General features: G+C 45.2%; 1 protein-coding gene across 1 annotated transcript in view; it reads left to right on the forward strand.

Annotated features, from left to right (window-relative positions):
- Positions 1–841: 841 nt before the first annotated feature.
- The window catches only part of PPTC7 (protein phosphatase targeting COQ7), an 82,400-nt gene continuing 65,753 nt past the window's right edge, over positions 842–17,488 (forward strand). The window contains exon 1 of the mRNA XM_073626360.1: positions 842–1,349. Within this exon, the coding sequence (XP_073482461.1) occupies positions 1,148–1,349 (202 nt within the window). The 5' untranslated portion in view covers positions 842–1,147. The remainder of the gene's footprint in view (positions 1,350–17,488) is intronic.

Consider the following 17,488-nt stretch of genomic DNA (forward strand, 5'->3'; position numbering starts at 1 on the left):
AATGAATGCTGCTGTCAGACTCATCCACCTTACTAACTGTTAAGTGTCTGCCAACCCTCTACTACAATCCCTACATTGGCTTCCGATTCAAAATACTAACATACAAAGCACTTCACATCTCTGCCCCCAGCTACATCACCAATCTCCAAATATCACCCAAACCGTCCTCCCTTGTCTCCTCCTCCCTTGCTCATCTCCAGAGCCTCTCCCATCCTCTGGAACTCTCTACCTCAATCTGTCTGGCTATCTCCTACTCTGGCTGCCTTTAGGCAGTCCCGGAAAACTCAGGCTTTCCTGAAGAAATATCACACCTCCAACTAATCTTTTATCACTTCCATCAGATCATCCCCCACAGTTATAACCTTCTGTACCACCTGCCACACCCTATTAGATTGTAAGCTCTTATGAGCAAGGCCCTCTTGTACTTTATTGTGTTGTAACTGTACCATCTCCCTTTTATATTGTAAAGTGCTGCGCAAACTGTTGTCCTTATATAAATCCTGTATAATAATAATAATTTATGGCTTTAGGCCTATACTCCTCAGCAGTCATGTGTATAGGGTGGCTATATGTAGTACCTGGGCTCCCTGGGAGTGGAAATACAGTGGATTTTACACTGGACGCAGCCTCATACACTTGTGTGGACAAGGCCTAAGTGCTATTTTGATTTCCCTTTGCACATGCTAGCTTGGTCCAGGCTGTTTCTGCTCAGTTGGGTAGACTGTGGAGCTGGGTGTGTGAAGAGATGTCCAGGGATCCTCTACTACCCGCTTACGTCAGAAGAACTCTCCCCCCCCCCCCCCATCCACACACAGCTAGCCACTGCGGGGAATCCTGGTGACGTAGGAGCGACGTCGGGGCGGTCACGTGCCTCGCTGCAGTCGCCTCCCCCCTCCGGCCTCCGGAGTGTCAGTGCGCTCCAAGATGGCGGCAGAGGTCGGCTGGACTCGTGATAACCGGCACTGAGTGCGGAGAGAGAGGTCAGACTGACTGAGGCAGAGAGTTCGGCGGGAGGAGTACAGACCGGCGCCTGGGCGCCACACCGGGCGGCGGGACACAGATAGCGGGGTGCCCTTGAGGAAAGCGGTGTGAAGGAGACACGGAGGAGGACAAGGAGGAGAGGGGGAAGAGGTGGCCGGCCGGGGCCATGTTCTCGGTACTCTCCTATGGAAGGTTGGTGGCCAGAGCGGTGCTCGGAGGACTCTCACAGACCGACTCCCGGGACTACAGCCTGGTGACCGCCAGCTGCGGCTTCGGAAAGGATGCCAGGAAGGGGATCCTAAAGAAAGGCATGTGCTATGGGGACGACGCCTGCTTCATCGCCCGGCACCGCACCGCCGATGTCCTGGGTAAGTGCACGGGGACTACAAGTACCAGCGGGACTACTAGGGCGGTCATGTACTCATCAGTGTGTGAAGTGTGCGGGGCTGGACACCATGACCCAGAGTGTTCTACAAGTGTACCCTCATCACAGGCAGGACCGACCTGACCTCCGCGGAGCCGCGTCTTCCCCCCTCTCCTACCTCCGCGGAGCCGCGTCTTCCCCCCCCTCCTACCTCCGCGGAGCCGCGTCTTCCCCCCCCCTCCTACCTCCGCGGAGCCGCGTCTTCCCCCCCCTCCTACCTCCGCGGAGCCGCGTCTTCCCCCCCCTCCTACCTCCGCGGAGCCGCGTCTTCCCCCCCCTCCTACCTCCGCGGAGCCGCGTCTTCCCCCCCCTCCTACCTCCGCGGAGCCGCGTCTTCCCCCCCCTCCTACCTCCGCGGAGCCGCGTCTTCCCCCCCCCTCCTACCTCCGCGGAGCCGCGTCTTCCCCCCCCTCCTACCTCAGCGGAGCCGCGTCTTCCCCCCTCCTACCTCAGCGGAGCCGCGTCTTCCCCCCCTCCTACCTCAGCGGAGCCGCGTCTTCCCCCCCCTCCTACCTCAGCGGAGCCGCGTCTTCCCCCCCCTCCTACCTCAGCGGAGCCGCGTCTCCCCCCCCCCCTCCTACCTCAGCGGAGCCGCGTCTCCCCCCCCCTCCTACCTCAGCGGAGCCGCGTCTCCCCCCCCCTCCTACCTCAGCGGAGCCGCGTCTTCCCCCCCCTCCTACCTCAGCGGAGCCGCGTCTTCCCCCCCCTCCTACCTCAGCGGAGCCGCGTCTTCCCCCCCCTCCTACCTCAGCGGAGCCGCGTCTCCCCCCCCCTCCTACCTCAGCGGAGCCGCGTCTTCCCCCCCCTCCTACCTCCGCGGAGCCGCGTCTCCCCCCCCCCCCGACCTCCGCGGAGCCGCGTCTCCCCCCCCCGACCTCCGGAGCCGCGTCTCCCCCCCCCCAACCTCCGCGGAGCCGCGTCTCCCCCCCCCCCCCGACCTCCGCGGAGCCGCGTCTCCCCCCCCCCGACCTCCGCGGAGCCGCGTCTCCCCCCCCCCGACCTCCGCGGAGCCGCGTCTCCCCCCCCCCGACCTCCGCGGAGCCGCGTCTCCCCCCCCCCCCCCCCACCGTGGAGCTGCGTTGTGTCGCCCGACCTTTTATTCCCCTCAAACGCCCCTCTTAAAGGTGAATGTGCGTGTTAAACGCTGAAAAATACGGTGTAGCCCAGGGGTCTCCAAACTATGGCCATCCAGTTGTTCGGGAACTACAAGTCCCATCATGCCTAGTCATGTCTGTGAATGTCAGAGTTTTACAATGCCTCATGGGATGTGTAGTTCCACAGCAGCTGGAGGGCCTTAGTTTGAGGATCCCTGGTGTAGCCAAATAAAACGTCCGAGCTCATCTCTTCACCACACACAGCCACAAAGGCAAGAGAATTCTTGTTGGGCAGTGTATTAGTGCTCGGACAAACACACTTAGACTTTTAATGGTTCAAAGAATGTCAGGCAAAATGGTCGGCCCTCACACATGTTCACTTCATCAAATTCGGTCCTCTTTCGAATAAGTCTGGACACCCCTGCTATAGGGGGAATCCAAAGTTTTAGAGTTCCTCTCCAGAGCAAGAGAAAGGAGGAATCTTCCAGTAGGGATGCTTGGTATAAAGGGGGCGTTCCCTTCACTTTCAGAGGTTTCCTCCACTTCTGTTGCATCTCTTTGGACAGGAAGTGGTACTCCAGTAAGCAAAAAAAAACTAGCAGGTGCTTTAACCCTTTCCTACTCTATCCAAATCTACATAAAAATAGTTATATACAGTAAGTAGTGTGATGATCTTACTTGATTGCACCTAAAGTGGTGTGTGACCAGTTTCAGAAATACTGCAACACTTTATTTTACATTAGATTGTATTTCAAATCATCCATTGGGGTCATTTGCTTTGACATTGATGGCATGAAAATCCGGATGCAGAGCATTTCCCTGCCTTGGTCTGGTGACTTTGAAAGCTGTTCTGCCCTTGGAGGACACATGGTGCCCTACCTCTTTTGGCATGAAATCCTACCCCAGCCTTGTTTTTGCCGGATTGATTTCTTTGGCAGTGTATATAAAATAAACTTTTCTGTGTGCTGAACGTGCGCCCTCTGTGTTTCTATATATATATATATATATATATATATATATATATATATATATATATATATATATATATATATATATATAATTTTTTTTAGAGGGGCTATGTTTGTAGAATACATATCTGTAACACAGCCATGGTAGACTTGCAAAGGGTTAATACCATCATCTAAAAATGCACACGTTCATAAGGTAGTGCAGACTTTGATGCCCTTCCATACTCAAGGTCACGCTGAGATAGAGACTGGTATAGAAGCATGGATATACCTTTGTCACATTCCAGTTATGTGAGAAGTCAGTTATTTTTGCTTTTTTTATTTACCTTATTTTGTTCTACATGTTACCTGAGGTGTTCGAAGACCCACAGGAAATGTCCACTGTAGCACCTGTAGCCATGTCAAACACACCATTAGAAAGCCAGGAGGGTATAGATAGATATAGACCTATAGATATATTATCACTCGCTTTCTTTTTTTTAATAGTATTGCTGAGATCTAGCTCATATCTTTGGTTAGTGTATATTTGTTTGGATAGCGGAGAAGAGTTAGAACCCCCTGACTGTTTTTACTGCTACACTGGCTCTACTAGAGTTTCCTCATTTCCTGTTCTGCTCACAGTATTTTATTAGACTAGAATAGAGAGGAACACTCCAATAGCAACAGACAGAAATGAAAACTAGAGGTGACCAAATGGAAATTTTGGTACCGAAAATTTAGTATGCACTTGGCCGAAACCAAAAATGACAGTTTAACAAAAATATATATTTTGTATTCGACTTTTTACTTATATCATGAATTTTCAATGAATATGAATTTATTGTTGGCCGTTATTAGCACCTTTAGCGCAAGAAAAGCTCTGGAAAAATGAATCCCTTTTAAACTCTATGTATGTCTTCACACTGGCATCAATAACGCACCCGTGTTGTGTTTTTGTTGCAGTTTCTCACATGACCTATAAAAAACGCACCATAAGAGCAGTAAAATTGTGGCAAAATCATGTGCGCCATAATCTGCACCTTTATATCTATCGGCAAAATGCCAAAACACCATTTTCAGACGATTTTATGTTTCAATCACTGAAAGTTTGGTGCATCGCTAATAAAAACCTTTTGTTTTAGTAGAGGAGGGGGAAGGTTAGAAATCCTGTCAGCTCTTTCTTTCAGTCTGTCTGCAGACTTATGCTGTCCTTCATGTGGTTGTAAAGCTCAGACATGAAATATGAACAAAGCCTATCCCTCTATGGCAGCCACCAAAATTTCCACTTGCCTGCTCGCATTTGGTGAGTGGAAATTAGATGAGGGTGAGTGTGTGCCACCAGGGCAGGCGGGTCAACAGGAGCCAAGGAAGAGGTAAGCCGGCTGGATCACAAAGAGGTGAACTCCTGTGATACAGCTTGGATCTCAAATGCTGGCCGCTGTCAAAGTCCCGCCTACTGGACCAGCTCCTATGATAGACAGCACTCTGGTCCAATGCTGGCAAATTGATGTAGTGTGATGTCTATCATAGCAGCTGGTCCAGGAGGTGGGACTTTTTTTGACAGCAGCTGGCGTTTCAGATCCAAACTGTCATCCAGCCGGCTCTCCTCCCTGTGGCTGCACTGATTCCCAACTAAAACATTTTAACAGTGTCCTTTCATGAGATTATTTGAGGGCGTGTTTAGGGGCAGGGTAGGGGAACTGGTGGCGAGTAACTCCTATGGCCTGGCTAGTAGCTCAGGACTTGCATTTTTGAGCCCTGTGTACTTGTGTCAATTAAGAGCACAAAGTGTCCTTTTTGTCTGCTGCTCCGTTTTATTGGTATCAGCATGAGTCCCTTCCGACAAGTTTTTCCTGGCACCAAAAGTAAAAAGGTGACGCAAGGGAGGGACCTCCAGCAGATTGACAGCCTTAGCTCTGTTCCTGTGTGCTGTCTGAAGGGGAGTGTGTCTGTCTTTCTTCCAATCTAGTTCTCCTCACTGAGCTCTGCAGAGTGTAATTTCAGCTCTCTACCCCATTTTTTTTCTGACAGCTCAAACAGCTTTATAAATTCTGGACTTGATTGACTGTAGAGAAGGGAAGGCTGCAGATAAAAAGGAACAACTTTTATATAGGAGGATTAGTTTAACCTCTGTGTGTCACTTGAGGCCAGTCACCTCACTGGGTATATATGTAAGGGTTTACAACCACTTTAATGTATTCAATTTAATAAAGCTTTGAGGCTTTATGCCCAAGGATGGTACATGCTCACCCTTTCTTTGACTATAAACTTGATACAATAGTGAAACCAGACTGAGTTTACACTGTTCCATGTGCGTGCAGGCCTTATAGTAATGCACACATGTAGGTTTTACTGACTTTCACGCTACACTGCAGCACGGTGGTGTAGTGGTTAGCACTTTCACCTAGCAGCAAAAAGGGTCACTGGTTTGAATCCCGACCACGACACCATCTGCCTGGAGTTTGCATGTTCTCCCTGTGACTGCAGGGGTTTCCTTCAGGTACACCGGTTTCCTCCCACACGCTAAATACTTGCTGGTAGGTTAAATTGTCCCTAGTATGTACAGTGGGGCAAAAAAGTATTTAGTCAGCCACCCATTGTGCAAGTTCTCCCACTTAAAAAGATCAGAGAGGCCTGTAATTGTCATCATAGGTATATCTCAACTATGAGAGACTAAATGTGGAAACAAATCCAGACAATCGCATTGTCTGATTTTTGAAAGAATTTATTTGCAAATTATGGTGGAAAATAAGTATTTGGTAACCTACAAACAAGCAAGATTTCTGGCTCTCACAGACCTCTATCATCTTCTTCTTTTAAGAGGCTCCTCTGTTCTCCACTAATTACCTGTATTAATGGCACCTGTTTGAACTTGTTATCAGTATAAAAGACACCTGTCCACAACCTCAAACAGTCACACTCCAAACTTCGCTATGGTGAAGACCAAAGAGCTGTCGAAGGACACCAGAAACAAAATTGTAGACCTGCACCAGGCTGGGAAGACTGAATCTGCAATAAGCAAGTAGCTTGGTGTGAAGAAATCAACTGTGGCGATTAGAAAATGGAAGACATACAAGACCACTGATAATCTTCTGGGGCTCCACGCAAGATCTCACCCAGTGGGGTCAAAATGATCTCAAGAACAGGGAGCAAAAATCCCAGAACCACACGGGGGGACCTAGTGAATGACCTGCAGAGAGCTGGGACCAACGTAACAAAGGCTACAATCAGTAACACACTACGTCGCCAGGGACTCAGATCCCGCAGTGTCAGACGTGTCCCCCTGCTTAAGCCAGTACATGTCCGGGCCCGTCTGAGGTTTTCTAGAGAGCATTTGAATGATCCAGAAGAGGATTGGGAGAATGTCATATGGTCAGATGAAATCAAAGTAGAACTGTTTGGCAGAAACACAACGCGTCATGTTTGGAGGAGAGAGAATGCTGAGTTGCAACCAAAGAACACCATACCTACTGTGAAGCATGGGGGTGGCAACATCATGCTTTTGGGGCTGTTTCTCTGCAAAGGCAACAGGACGAATGATCCGTGTACATGAAAGAATGAATGAGGCTATGTATCGTGAGATTTTCAGTGCAAATCTCCTCCCATCAGTCTTGTGCAAGTTCTCCCACTTAAAAAGATGAGAGAGGCCAAATCTCCTCCCATGAGTCTCCAGATCTCAACCACATAGAAAACCTTTGGAGGGAGTTAAAAGTCCATATTGCCCAGTGACAGCCCCAGAACATCACTGCTCTAGAGGAGATCTGCATGGTGGAATGGGCCAACATACCAGCAACAGTGTGTGACAACCTTGTGTAGACTTGCAGAAAACGTTTGACCTCTGTCATTGTCAACAAAGGATATATAACAAAGTATTGAGATGGACTTTTGATATTGACCAAATAGTTATTTTCCACCATAATTTGCAAATCCTTTAAAAAATCAGACAATGTGATTGTCTGGATTTGTTTCCACATTTAGTCTCTCATAGTTGAGGTATACCTATGATGACAATTACAGGCCTCTCATCTTTTTAAGTGGGAGAACTTGCACAATCGGTGGCTGACTAAATACTTTTTTGCCCCACTGTATGAATGTGAGTTAGGGACCTTAGGTTGTAAGCTCCTTGAGGGTAGGGACTGATGTGAATGTACAATGTATATGTAAAGTGCTGCGTAAATTAACGGCGCTATATAAGTACCTGAAATAAAATAAACCAACCCCATAGGAAAGAATGGGATTTCTATTTGGCATGCGTGATTTTATGCTGCATTAAAACAGACAAGTGTGAATAGGCTGTAAATGAATTGGTGGAATAGCTTCCTAATATAAGAAACTTTGCTATTTTACATTCTTTTTATTTTACCAAGTAAGAAGTAAGCCTTTATGTCTATACGTGGGTATATGAGAGTACTTCTAAAGCTTAACGTACCCGGGATGTTTTTACAACCTCTCCTGAATGATTTAACTTGACAGATAGCAACCCACATTTAAAACGTCCGTTTTGCTGCGTTTACATGCCGCATTTAGCCGCGTTTGAGTTTAGAGGCGTTTAGAAAAGTTTTTTTTTTTTTTTTTTTGCCTTTAAAGAAAAGCCTATAAATGCAACTGCCTAAAAACGACATTAAACAATGTGATGTGTACATGTGATCCAATAAGATAACATTGGATGAGTTCAGGGGCAGTTGAAAAAAGCATCCAACTGCCTCTGAATGTCCGTTTACCAGCAGCAGTGTACATGAGGCCTAAATGTTCACACATAGGGACAGTGTACTTTTTTTCTTTACAGTGCAGGGACTTTTTTCTAAAAAAAAAAATCCAACAATGCCAGCCCACCCCCCACCCCCCACCCCCCCACCCCCCGTTTTACTTACCTGACCACTCGAAATTCCCGCGCTCGCTTCCGACATCCTCTTCGCCACTCAACCTGCCCGTTGATTGGCTAGTGTGGATGGATTGAAAGCAGTGCAGCCATTGGCTTGCACTGCTGTCAATCCCATCTAATGACGCGGCGCGCTGGGGGGTGGGGCTGAGTGATGCAGTCGGCGGCTATATCCGCCGGCTTTATCACGGGAGCGCTCCCGCAAGAACTAAACACCATTAGAGAGAGCTCGCATGAAGGTGTTTAGTTCTTGTGGGGAGGAGCTGAGACAACCGCCGAAGGACCCCAGAAGACCAGGTTCGGGGCCACTCTGCGCAAAACGAGCTGCACAGTGGAGGTAAGTATAACATGTTATTTAAAAAAAAAAAAAAACAAACCTTTACACAACCCCCTTTAAAAGCTCGGAAGCAGCATGCCACATACTTGTGTTGTAATGCAATTGAGAACCATTCAAAATGAATGTCACCGCAATGCACCGCAGTTTGTGAATTACGGTAATGTATGATAAATATGTATTTTAGCGCATATTACTGCAAAGCCAAGATCTGAATGTGCCATAAACTGCACTTAAAGCAACACTAAATAATATCCTTTTTCTCCAGAAATCCATAAACATCCATTCCCTAATGTCTCTTAATTTTTTTTTTTTTTTTTTTTAATGAAATTTGTTTACTTTTTTTGCCTCCTTGTAATGCCCTTCTAAACCTCTCCTTTTCCCCCTCACTGCTGTGCGTGCAGGTTGATTGTGTGCACTGCTGTATGAAAACTACAAATCCCCTCCCCATTTTATTTGCTGCCACACAGTACTAATGGTGTGAGCAGTTATACGCGTGGGGTAAAGTATTAATGGGCTTCTGTTTTTGTGGTGAAGAGTAACTTTTGTATGCTTTCCTCCTTCACAGAAGCTATACATGGGGGGGGAAAAAAAGACAAATCCCATGGTCTATCTTGGGAGCAAGCAAGAGAGGCCACATTTCTATATACTTTAAGGTCTCTTGCACATGATACTCCCTCTTTTAAGCATCTACTTTTTTTCAGATGTTTTTTTTCTTTGTATTTACGCCCATATATGCTTTCGTGCAGATGTGTTAAAACAATTGTGCATTTGTGCACATTCGCACGTATTTGCGTGCGTGAGGCATAAATTACTGACCAAAAAGGCAGATTTTCCCCAAAAAAAAAATTACTGAAGAATGCACGGTGCTTGTTTACAGGCCTGTGTGCACAGGCACAATACAATTAACTGGCTGTATTTTAGCGCCGGAAAAAAAGCTGCAGTGTGCACGAGGCTGAATAAAATATCTATATATCTCTATCTTTTTTTTTTTTTTTTTTTTTTTTTTTTAATAAAACCATAGGTTAGTGTTGCTTTAAGAGCAGACACCACAAGATGTCTATAACCTTTTAAAATTTGACAGCAAACCTTTTTTACTGCTGTTCTATGATTTAGTTTCACTTTATATTTAAGGCCTGCCTTTCTCTTACCTCATTACTAAGTTTTATCAACAGCCATAAAAAAACACTACCCATCAAAGGGTCTGAGGGGTGTTATGAAGAGGCTGGAGAGTATTTTTTTGATGCTCAGCAAACGCACCTTAATGCCAACTATATCTATATTTCTAGATGGAAGGGTTTTGCAATCTGACACACTAACATAATAGAGCAGAATGAAATTAAAATTTTATGTTTGATGGCCGGCTAACCCCTAGGCGCAGAGCATACGCAAATATGTGGCCTCTCGGTGGCTGGGCCTTGGCACCAAGGGGCCGTATATTTGCGTGATTTAGGGCCAATAGTGCTGTGCCCAGAGCGCCCTGCAGACTCCCGGCACTGACTGGCGGCTCACGAGAAGCTCCCGATCATGGTCACAAGCCCTGCCACCCGGAATGCTGAACCTCTTAAAGATCCAGCGCCAAGGGGTTAATGCGGTTCTAAAGGCAGACCGTTTTTTAACCTTTAACTAGTTAAGGACTGAGCCTATTTTTCAGACTTGGTGTTTACAAGTTAAAATTTTTTTTTTTGCTAGAAAATTACTTAGAACCCCCAAACATTATATAGACACCCTAGAGAATAAAATGGTAGTCGTAATACTTTGTCACACCATATTTGTGGAGGGGTCTTACAAGCGCATTTTTTGGGGGGGGGGGGGGGAATACACTTTTTTTGAATAAGAAAAAAAAGACCACAGTAAAGTTCGCCCAATTTTTTTTTTTTTTTTTTTTTTTAACATTGTGAAAGATAATGTTACATTGAGTAAATTGATACCCAACATGTCACGCTTCAAAATTGCGCCCTCTCGTGGAATGGTGATAAACGTTGACCCTTAAAAATCTTCATAGGCAACGTTTAAAAATTTCTACAGGTTACCAGTTTTGAATTACAGAGGAGGTCTAGTGCTAGAATTAGAGGTCTACCGATATGGGTTTTTCTCTGGCCGATGCCGTTGCCGATATTTAGATATTGTGATGCCGATTTTTTTTTTTTTTTTTTTTCTTTTTTCTTTTTCTTCATCTCATAAAATCTAACAGTTAGACCCCTTACACACTGGGGTGTTTTTTCAGGCGCTTTTGGACTAAAAATAGTGCCTGTAAAATGCCTACAAAACGGCTCCCCTGCAGTCTGTGTGAAAGCCCGAGTGCTTTCACACTGAGACGATGCGCTGACAGGATGTTAAAAAAAAAAAAAAAAAAGTCCCGCAAGCAACATCTTTGGAGCGGTGTATACCACTCCTGCCCATTGAAATGAATGGGCACCGATGCCGAAGCGCCTGAAGATCTCTTAAGAGATCTTTACCCCCCTCCATCCTCCTATAGTACAGGACAGCACTTTCCCAGGAGGACGCAGACAGGCTGAAATCTCTCCTCCATCCAGCCCGTGACAGGTACACAGCCTCTTCATCCATTCAGCAATATGCCATGATATGACTGCCTGTCAGTGTCCTGAGGGATCACCCCCAGGTCACAATTCTGGTTTCCCTCTGTTTCCTTTAACACTGTGCTTCCCCCCCCCCTTCAGGCCCACACCACCCTACAATCCTGTTTCAACATCTTAAAGGAGAACACACATACCATCAACTACCACATAGGTAGGTGTGTTTACACATCAAGTCACCAGTTTGTCATCTCCCTACTTACATCTTTCACTTACCTATATATGTATGTTTTCCAAAAAAAACACTTTTTGGTCACACATATATATATTTTATTTTTTGTCTATTACTTCATGGCCTACCACTGACCACTCATTTATGGTTCTCATAGACACCGAATTCCCTATCAAATTTCGATAGACATTGTACCTCTCATCAATTCTTTGTACATATATGTGATTTCCATCTATCATATTCATCTATTGTTTTATGCATTTATACATACATATTTCTTCTGATCTCTGTTCCACCTAGAACGCTTGAACGCGGACTGGTATGGAACACAGAAAAACATATTTCCCACCTCAGGCCACACTCTCCAACTAGCCATTATGTTTATGTACATATGTTAGCCTACTGGCCCATAGAGACTGCGCCCTGGTTCTCAAAGGCTCTGAAGAAGAGGTTATCCTCGAAACGCGTCAGTCTACTCTAAACACCCGCCTCAACATGGGCTTATGTTACTTTTAACCCATTTTTAATTTCCATGTTATCTATATTTTGTTACCTGTTTGCATGATACGTAGTATTGGTATTACTCATTTGCTTTTTATTTGCTTTTATTTTCATATGAATAAATTTTATACTTTTTGATGTGAGCAATTGATCACGCGCCCGTCATCCATCACTCTCCATATAGTTTTACCGTCAACGCCTGCGAGCTCCAGTGTGAAAGCAGCCTTAAGTGATACAGAAAATTTCTAAAATTTATTAAACAAAACAAACCTCCACTCAGTTAACTTGTATGATTTAGATAAAAAAAAAAAAAAAAATCTTAAATATTAAATACACAAAAACAGGTAATCAGAACTTTTGGACGAAAAAAATGGGCTAACTTTACTGTTTGTTTTTTTTTTTTTTTTTCCCGTCAGTATATTTTTTCCAAAAAAATTGTGTTTTGAAAGACCACTGCGCAAATGCCGTGTGACATAAAATATTGCAACAACCGCTATTTTATTCCATAGGGTCTCTGCTAAAAAAATATATATAATGTTTGGGGTTTCTAAGTGAATTTCTAGCAGAAAATACAGGATTTTTACTTGTAAGCAATAAGTGTCAGAAAAGATTTAGTCTTTAAATGATTAAACTGAGAACTACACACAGAGTTCAGTCCATTGATGAGTATAAACATTGTATCTCTTTGCTTCTTTTCTCAGACTTGGCAGGCTGCCCAGAGAGGAGAAACAAGCTGCTCCACAGGAAGACTTCAGGCAACTTGCATTGACTTCTATTATAGAAATCATTTGCAAGTCGCGCTAATGTCCCAGTCGGCCGATGCATTAAAAAAACTCCAAATATCGGCCGTTATATCGGTCGACCTCAAGCTATAATTATTGCTCCAACGATCGTGGTGATACCTAAACACCGTTTTCATATGCGTTCGCTTTTTAAAAATAAAAATTCTGGATCACTTTTATTCATATTACAAAGAAAAAAAAAAAAAAAAAAGACGACCTCTTAAATGTGAGATCTGGGTCAAAAAGACCTCAGATCTCACATTTACACTTAAATGCAATAAAAAAAAAAAACAATCCCCTTTAAGACCATTGGATGGAAGTGATGTTTTAACGTTGCTTCCGTCATCCGATGGTATGGAGTCGAGTGGGGGCCATCTTTCCCTCACCCAGCATCCAGCCTCATGGGAAAGGGCGCGATCGTCTCCGCCGCTACCGACTGCTCCAGTAAGCAGCAGAGACTGGAGCGCCGGCGGGAGGGGGGGGCCCTCTTTTACTTCTGATAAGTGATCTCGCGGCGAATCCACCACGGAGACCACTTTTTTCTGGAAGAGGATACCGGGGTTATAGCTGAGATCTTCTGCCGTAATAACTGTATTCCACTTCAGACAGCCGAAGTACAATGATGGCAGGCGGTCCGCAAGTGGTTAATGCATTAAGGTAAAAAACCTTCTGGGTACAGCTCGTGCCACCTCAGCCCCTTTTACTTGAGCCATATTTCGATCATGCAGTGTGCATGAGAGCAGTGGCTCTCCCGGGTTTCTCTCTCCCTAATTGGCTCACACAGCAGCCAGAGCCATTGGGCTCCTGCTGCTGTCCATCGTAGCCAGTGAGCCAATGAGGAGAGAGTGGGGGGCAGGGCCAAGCTGCATTGCTATGCAAATTTTGAAAGTCTGTAGCCAGCTTTAGAGGTTTGTACAATCCTGGCTAAGATGTTTCTGCTTTCCATTCAGGCAGATCTGCTTTGTGTCATTTTGTCTTTAGCTGGTTGTTTTGGGGGGGGGGGGGGTTATATAAAAAGTTACATCTCTTGCTGCTCAGACATAAGATCTACATCTGATCTTTTTGTCAGCAACTTGCGCATTCCCTTCATACAGTTTGAAGCTCGTCAAACCTCATCGCAGCAGCACCAGTTTTTCAAGTTCAGGAGCTGATCTGGATTTCTGAACCATGTGGAGTCATACTTCTACTGTCTTGCAGAGTGTATAGATTGCATGTACAACCACAAATGCAATGTAGTTGTACACAGTAAAGCTGGTCATACATTATACAATTTTCTTATTAAATTTCCTTTAGATTTACACTGTGGTGCAAGCGCCTACCTTGTTGCATACAAATTGAAAGTGTTTAGGTTTGACCTGGTTTTGGGAAGTCTAAAGGAAAATATATATATGGTATAATATAATATTTATTTGGTCAGCCTAAGTCAATACTTGATCAGCTTGAATACCGTACATGAAAGATGAGCACAGGTGTAAACCTGTAAATTGGATCTGCGTAATAACATATGAAAAAGGAAGAAGGGGGGGGGGGGGAGATAGGGAAGTTCTAAACCACCGTACAACCCTGATAAGGGGTATTAAACCTGTTAGACTATTTAGTTACAATGGGTTGGAGGACACATGCTGTTTGCAGTAGAGGTTGTGTATTTGGAAGTAGGCCTGGCCTGTAGTTTTGTGTTAGTTTGCTGGGTGAACAAATGGTTTATTGGGCTATAAATTGAGTGAGAAATGCATTTTGGATTCTAAAGTCATATACTGCATGGTTTTACACGATTTGGGTCATTATAAACTAAAGAGTGCTGTTTTTGTTGAAAAGTTTTTTTTTTTTTTTTTTCCTCTGGAATGGGGAACAATAGATATGGAATAATATGAGTCATAGGAGTATTTTGTGCTTGATCTTGTGAATTTTTCCACAGTGAAGACCAAAAAAGTTCAATGACTCATACACAAGACTAATTCTGTTTTTAATTCAGGTCATATAAGGGATTAACCCTGTTTGCACATTAATTGGTAAGATCGAAAAACTCCTTTTAAAGTGATACTAAAGTCTTGTTTTTATTATTTAAAAATAACAAACCTGTTGTAAGGAACAGCCCAGATCCTCCTCTTCTTGGGTCCCTCACCGGCGCTCCTAGCTCCTGCGGAATGTCTCCACAGCAAGCAGCTTGCTATGGGGGCTGCTCTGTATCCATTCAGACACAGAGCCATGGTTTGGCCACGCCCATTCTCTCTCCCCATTGGTTCACTGACTTTAACAGCAGCTGGAGCCAATGGTGCCCTGCTGCTTTCTCAGCCAATGAGGGAGAGTCTCGGGCAGCTGAGACTCTTGTGCAACATCGCTGGATCTAGATGGGGCTCAGGTAAGTATTAGGGGAGCTGTGGGGGGCTGCTGCGCACAAAAGGCTTTTTATCTTCATGCATAGACTGCATGAAGATAAAAAAAACTTCTAATTTTTAGAGCCACTTTTTTTCTGAAATTTAATACCAAGAATACATGGTTTTTCTACTTAAAGGGGAGTTCCACCCTATTTTACAAGTTGTTCTTAAGGAATTACCACCCCTCCACCACTCGTTTTTTATAATTTTTTTTAATTCTTCTTTTTTTATTTTTACTTCCCTTATGTGAATTACTGAGTGTACTTCCTTCCTTCCTACCTTGGCCACGGCGTAATTTTCTCCTTCACTCCGCTGCCTTCTGGGACCTGTGTGTGTGTGTGTTCCAGAAGACAGGCCATTCAGAAAGCGCCGTGCAATTTGCACATGCGGAAACCTGCGGTGAAGCCTGAAGGGCTCCACTGCCGGTTTCCCTTAGTTACAATAGCGGCAGCTGCACCCGAGCAGATAGACGGATCGGCCTTGGGGGCCGACATCGCAGGCTCCCTAGACAGGTAATTGTCCTTATTAAAAGTCAGCAGCTACAGTGTTTGTAGCTGCTGACTTTTTAAAAAAAAAAAGTGGCTGGCACACCACTTTAAATGTGATTTTAGATATTCCGGTTTGCGAAATGATTTATGTACACTAAGATGAACTACACATACACATTTAACACTTTAACAAAAATGTGTTGTCTACCCAGTACACGATCATAGTAGAATTTGATGAAGACTTGGAAGTTCTCAGCCTTGACAGTGCATTGTAAATTGCATATTTCAAACTTGTAGATACAGTAGGTGTGAGGTGAAATGCTTTACTGGCTTCTTTCCAAAGAAAGCTGTGTGAATCTGGTACAAAGCTGTATAGGGCTGGTAACACTCGAATATCAAGTATATTCCTGTTGACCATATGGACAGCAAGACAAGACACCATTGCACTACTGAACTCTTTGTAGTTTCTTGTACCGCCAAGCCTAGGGCTGCATCTTGTAACCAAAAACACTAGATTTTTTTTAAAGGTTTTAGCAAACATAAGGCACATATGCAAACCTCTCATAAGTAGTAGCATATAGGCAAGAAGTGTAAATGATTCTAATTGACCTTAAATTGGTTGTAAAGGAAGAAGGTTTTTTATCTTGATGCATTCTATGCATTAAGATAAAAAGCCTTCTGTGTGTAGCAGTCTGCCCCCCCAGCACCCTAGCACCCCTAGCACTTACCTGAGGTCCCTATCTGTCCAGGGACATCCATGAGTGTCTCAGCCATCCGAGATTCTCCCTTCTGATCGGCTAAGAAACAGCAGCGGCGCAATTGGCTGTCACTGCTGTCAATCAGTCAGTTAGCCATTTAGGGGAGAGAGCATGTGGGGCGGGGTCAGGGCTAAATGTCTAAATGAACGCAGGGAGCTGTGACTCGGCTTGGGTGTCCCCATACCAATCTGCCTGCTGTGGTGGCACTGCACAGGAGGGCAAGAATCACATAAGGGGGACCCAAGAAGAGGAGGATCCGGCTGCTCTGTGCAAATCCACTGCAACAGAGCAGGTAAGTATTACATGTTTATTGTTTTTATGGGGGAAAAAAAAGACTTTACAATCACTTCAGGCTGGGTTCACACCTATGCGAATTGGATGCAGTTTTTGCTGCATCTAATTCTCATGACAGGAGATTGTGACCAGCTCTCTATGGAGCCAGTTCACATATCTCCGTATGCAGAGCTGCGGAGCCGCTTGCACAGGAACGCTGTGCGTCTTTGGCTCCATTTCAGGGCCGAATTTAGGCAAAAATTTGTCCCTGAAATGGAGAACAGGGATGCATCGGACCGCTGCTTCCAGCCGCACTTCCTTCAGAGGTGTGAACCCAGCCTTAAATTCCTAACAGACACTTTATGAATCTGTAAGTTGAAGATACTCTGCTGATCAACCGCCTGCTCAGCGGTTGATCAGCAGAGTGATCCCCCCTGAGAAAGCAGATCTCACAGAACAGAGGTGCCCATGTGAAGGGGCCTAAGGGCCCCTTTCACATGGGCAGACCGATTGGGTCTTGCGGTTAGTTTTTCAAGCGGGGGACCCTCTAGTCTCCTCTATGGAGCGGCAGGTGTGAACTGACATGTGTCCACTAACACCCACCGTCATCGGATCCGATCTGCTAAAAACAGACGGATAGTAATCCGTTCCCCATTCGCCTGGCAAATTGGATCAGAACGCAGTCAGGTGTAAACAGATGGCCATTTACATCTGACTGGCCATAGAGGAGAGAGAGCTGTGTCCATGTCTGCTCTGCATAAGTAGAGTGGACATGGACCAGCTATCTGCCTGCTCAACAGGGATCAGCTGACTCAAAAGGGGGGCCCTTGTGTAAGGGGCCTAAGTTGTTACTGATAATTGGCTAAACTAGCCATACATGTGG

This window comes from Aquarana catesbeiana, linkage group LG01 (assembly GCF_042186555.1).
Source record: "Aquarana catesbeiana isolate 2022-GZ linkage group LG01, ASM4218655v1, whole genome shotgun sequence".
In the NCBI taxonomy this organism is placed as follows: domain Eukaryota; kingdom Metazoa; phylum Chordata; class Amphibia; order Anura; family Ranidae; genus Aquarana; species Aquarana catesbeiana.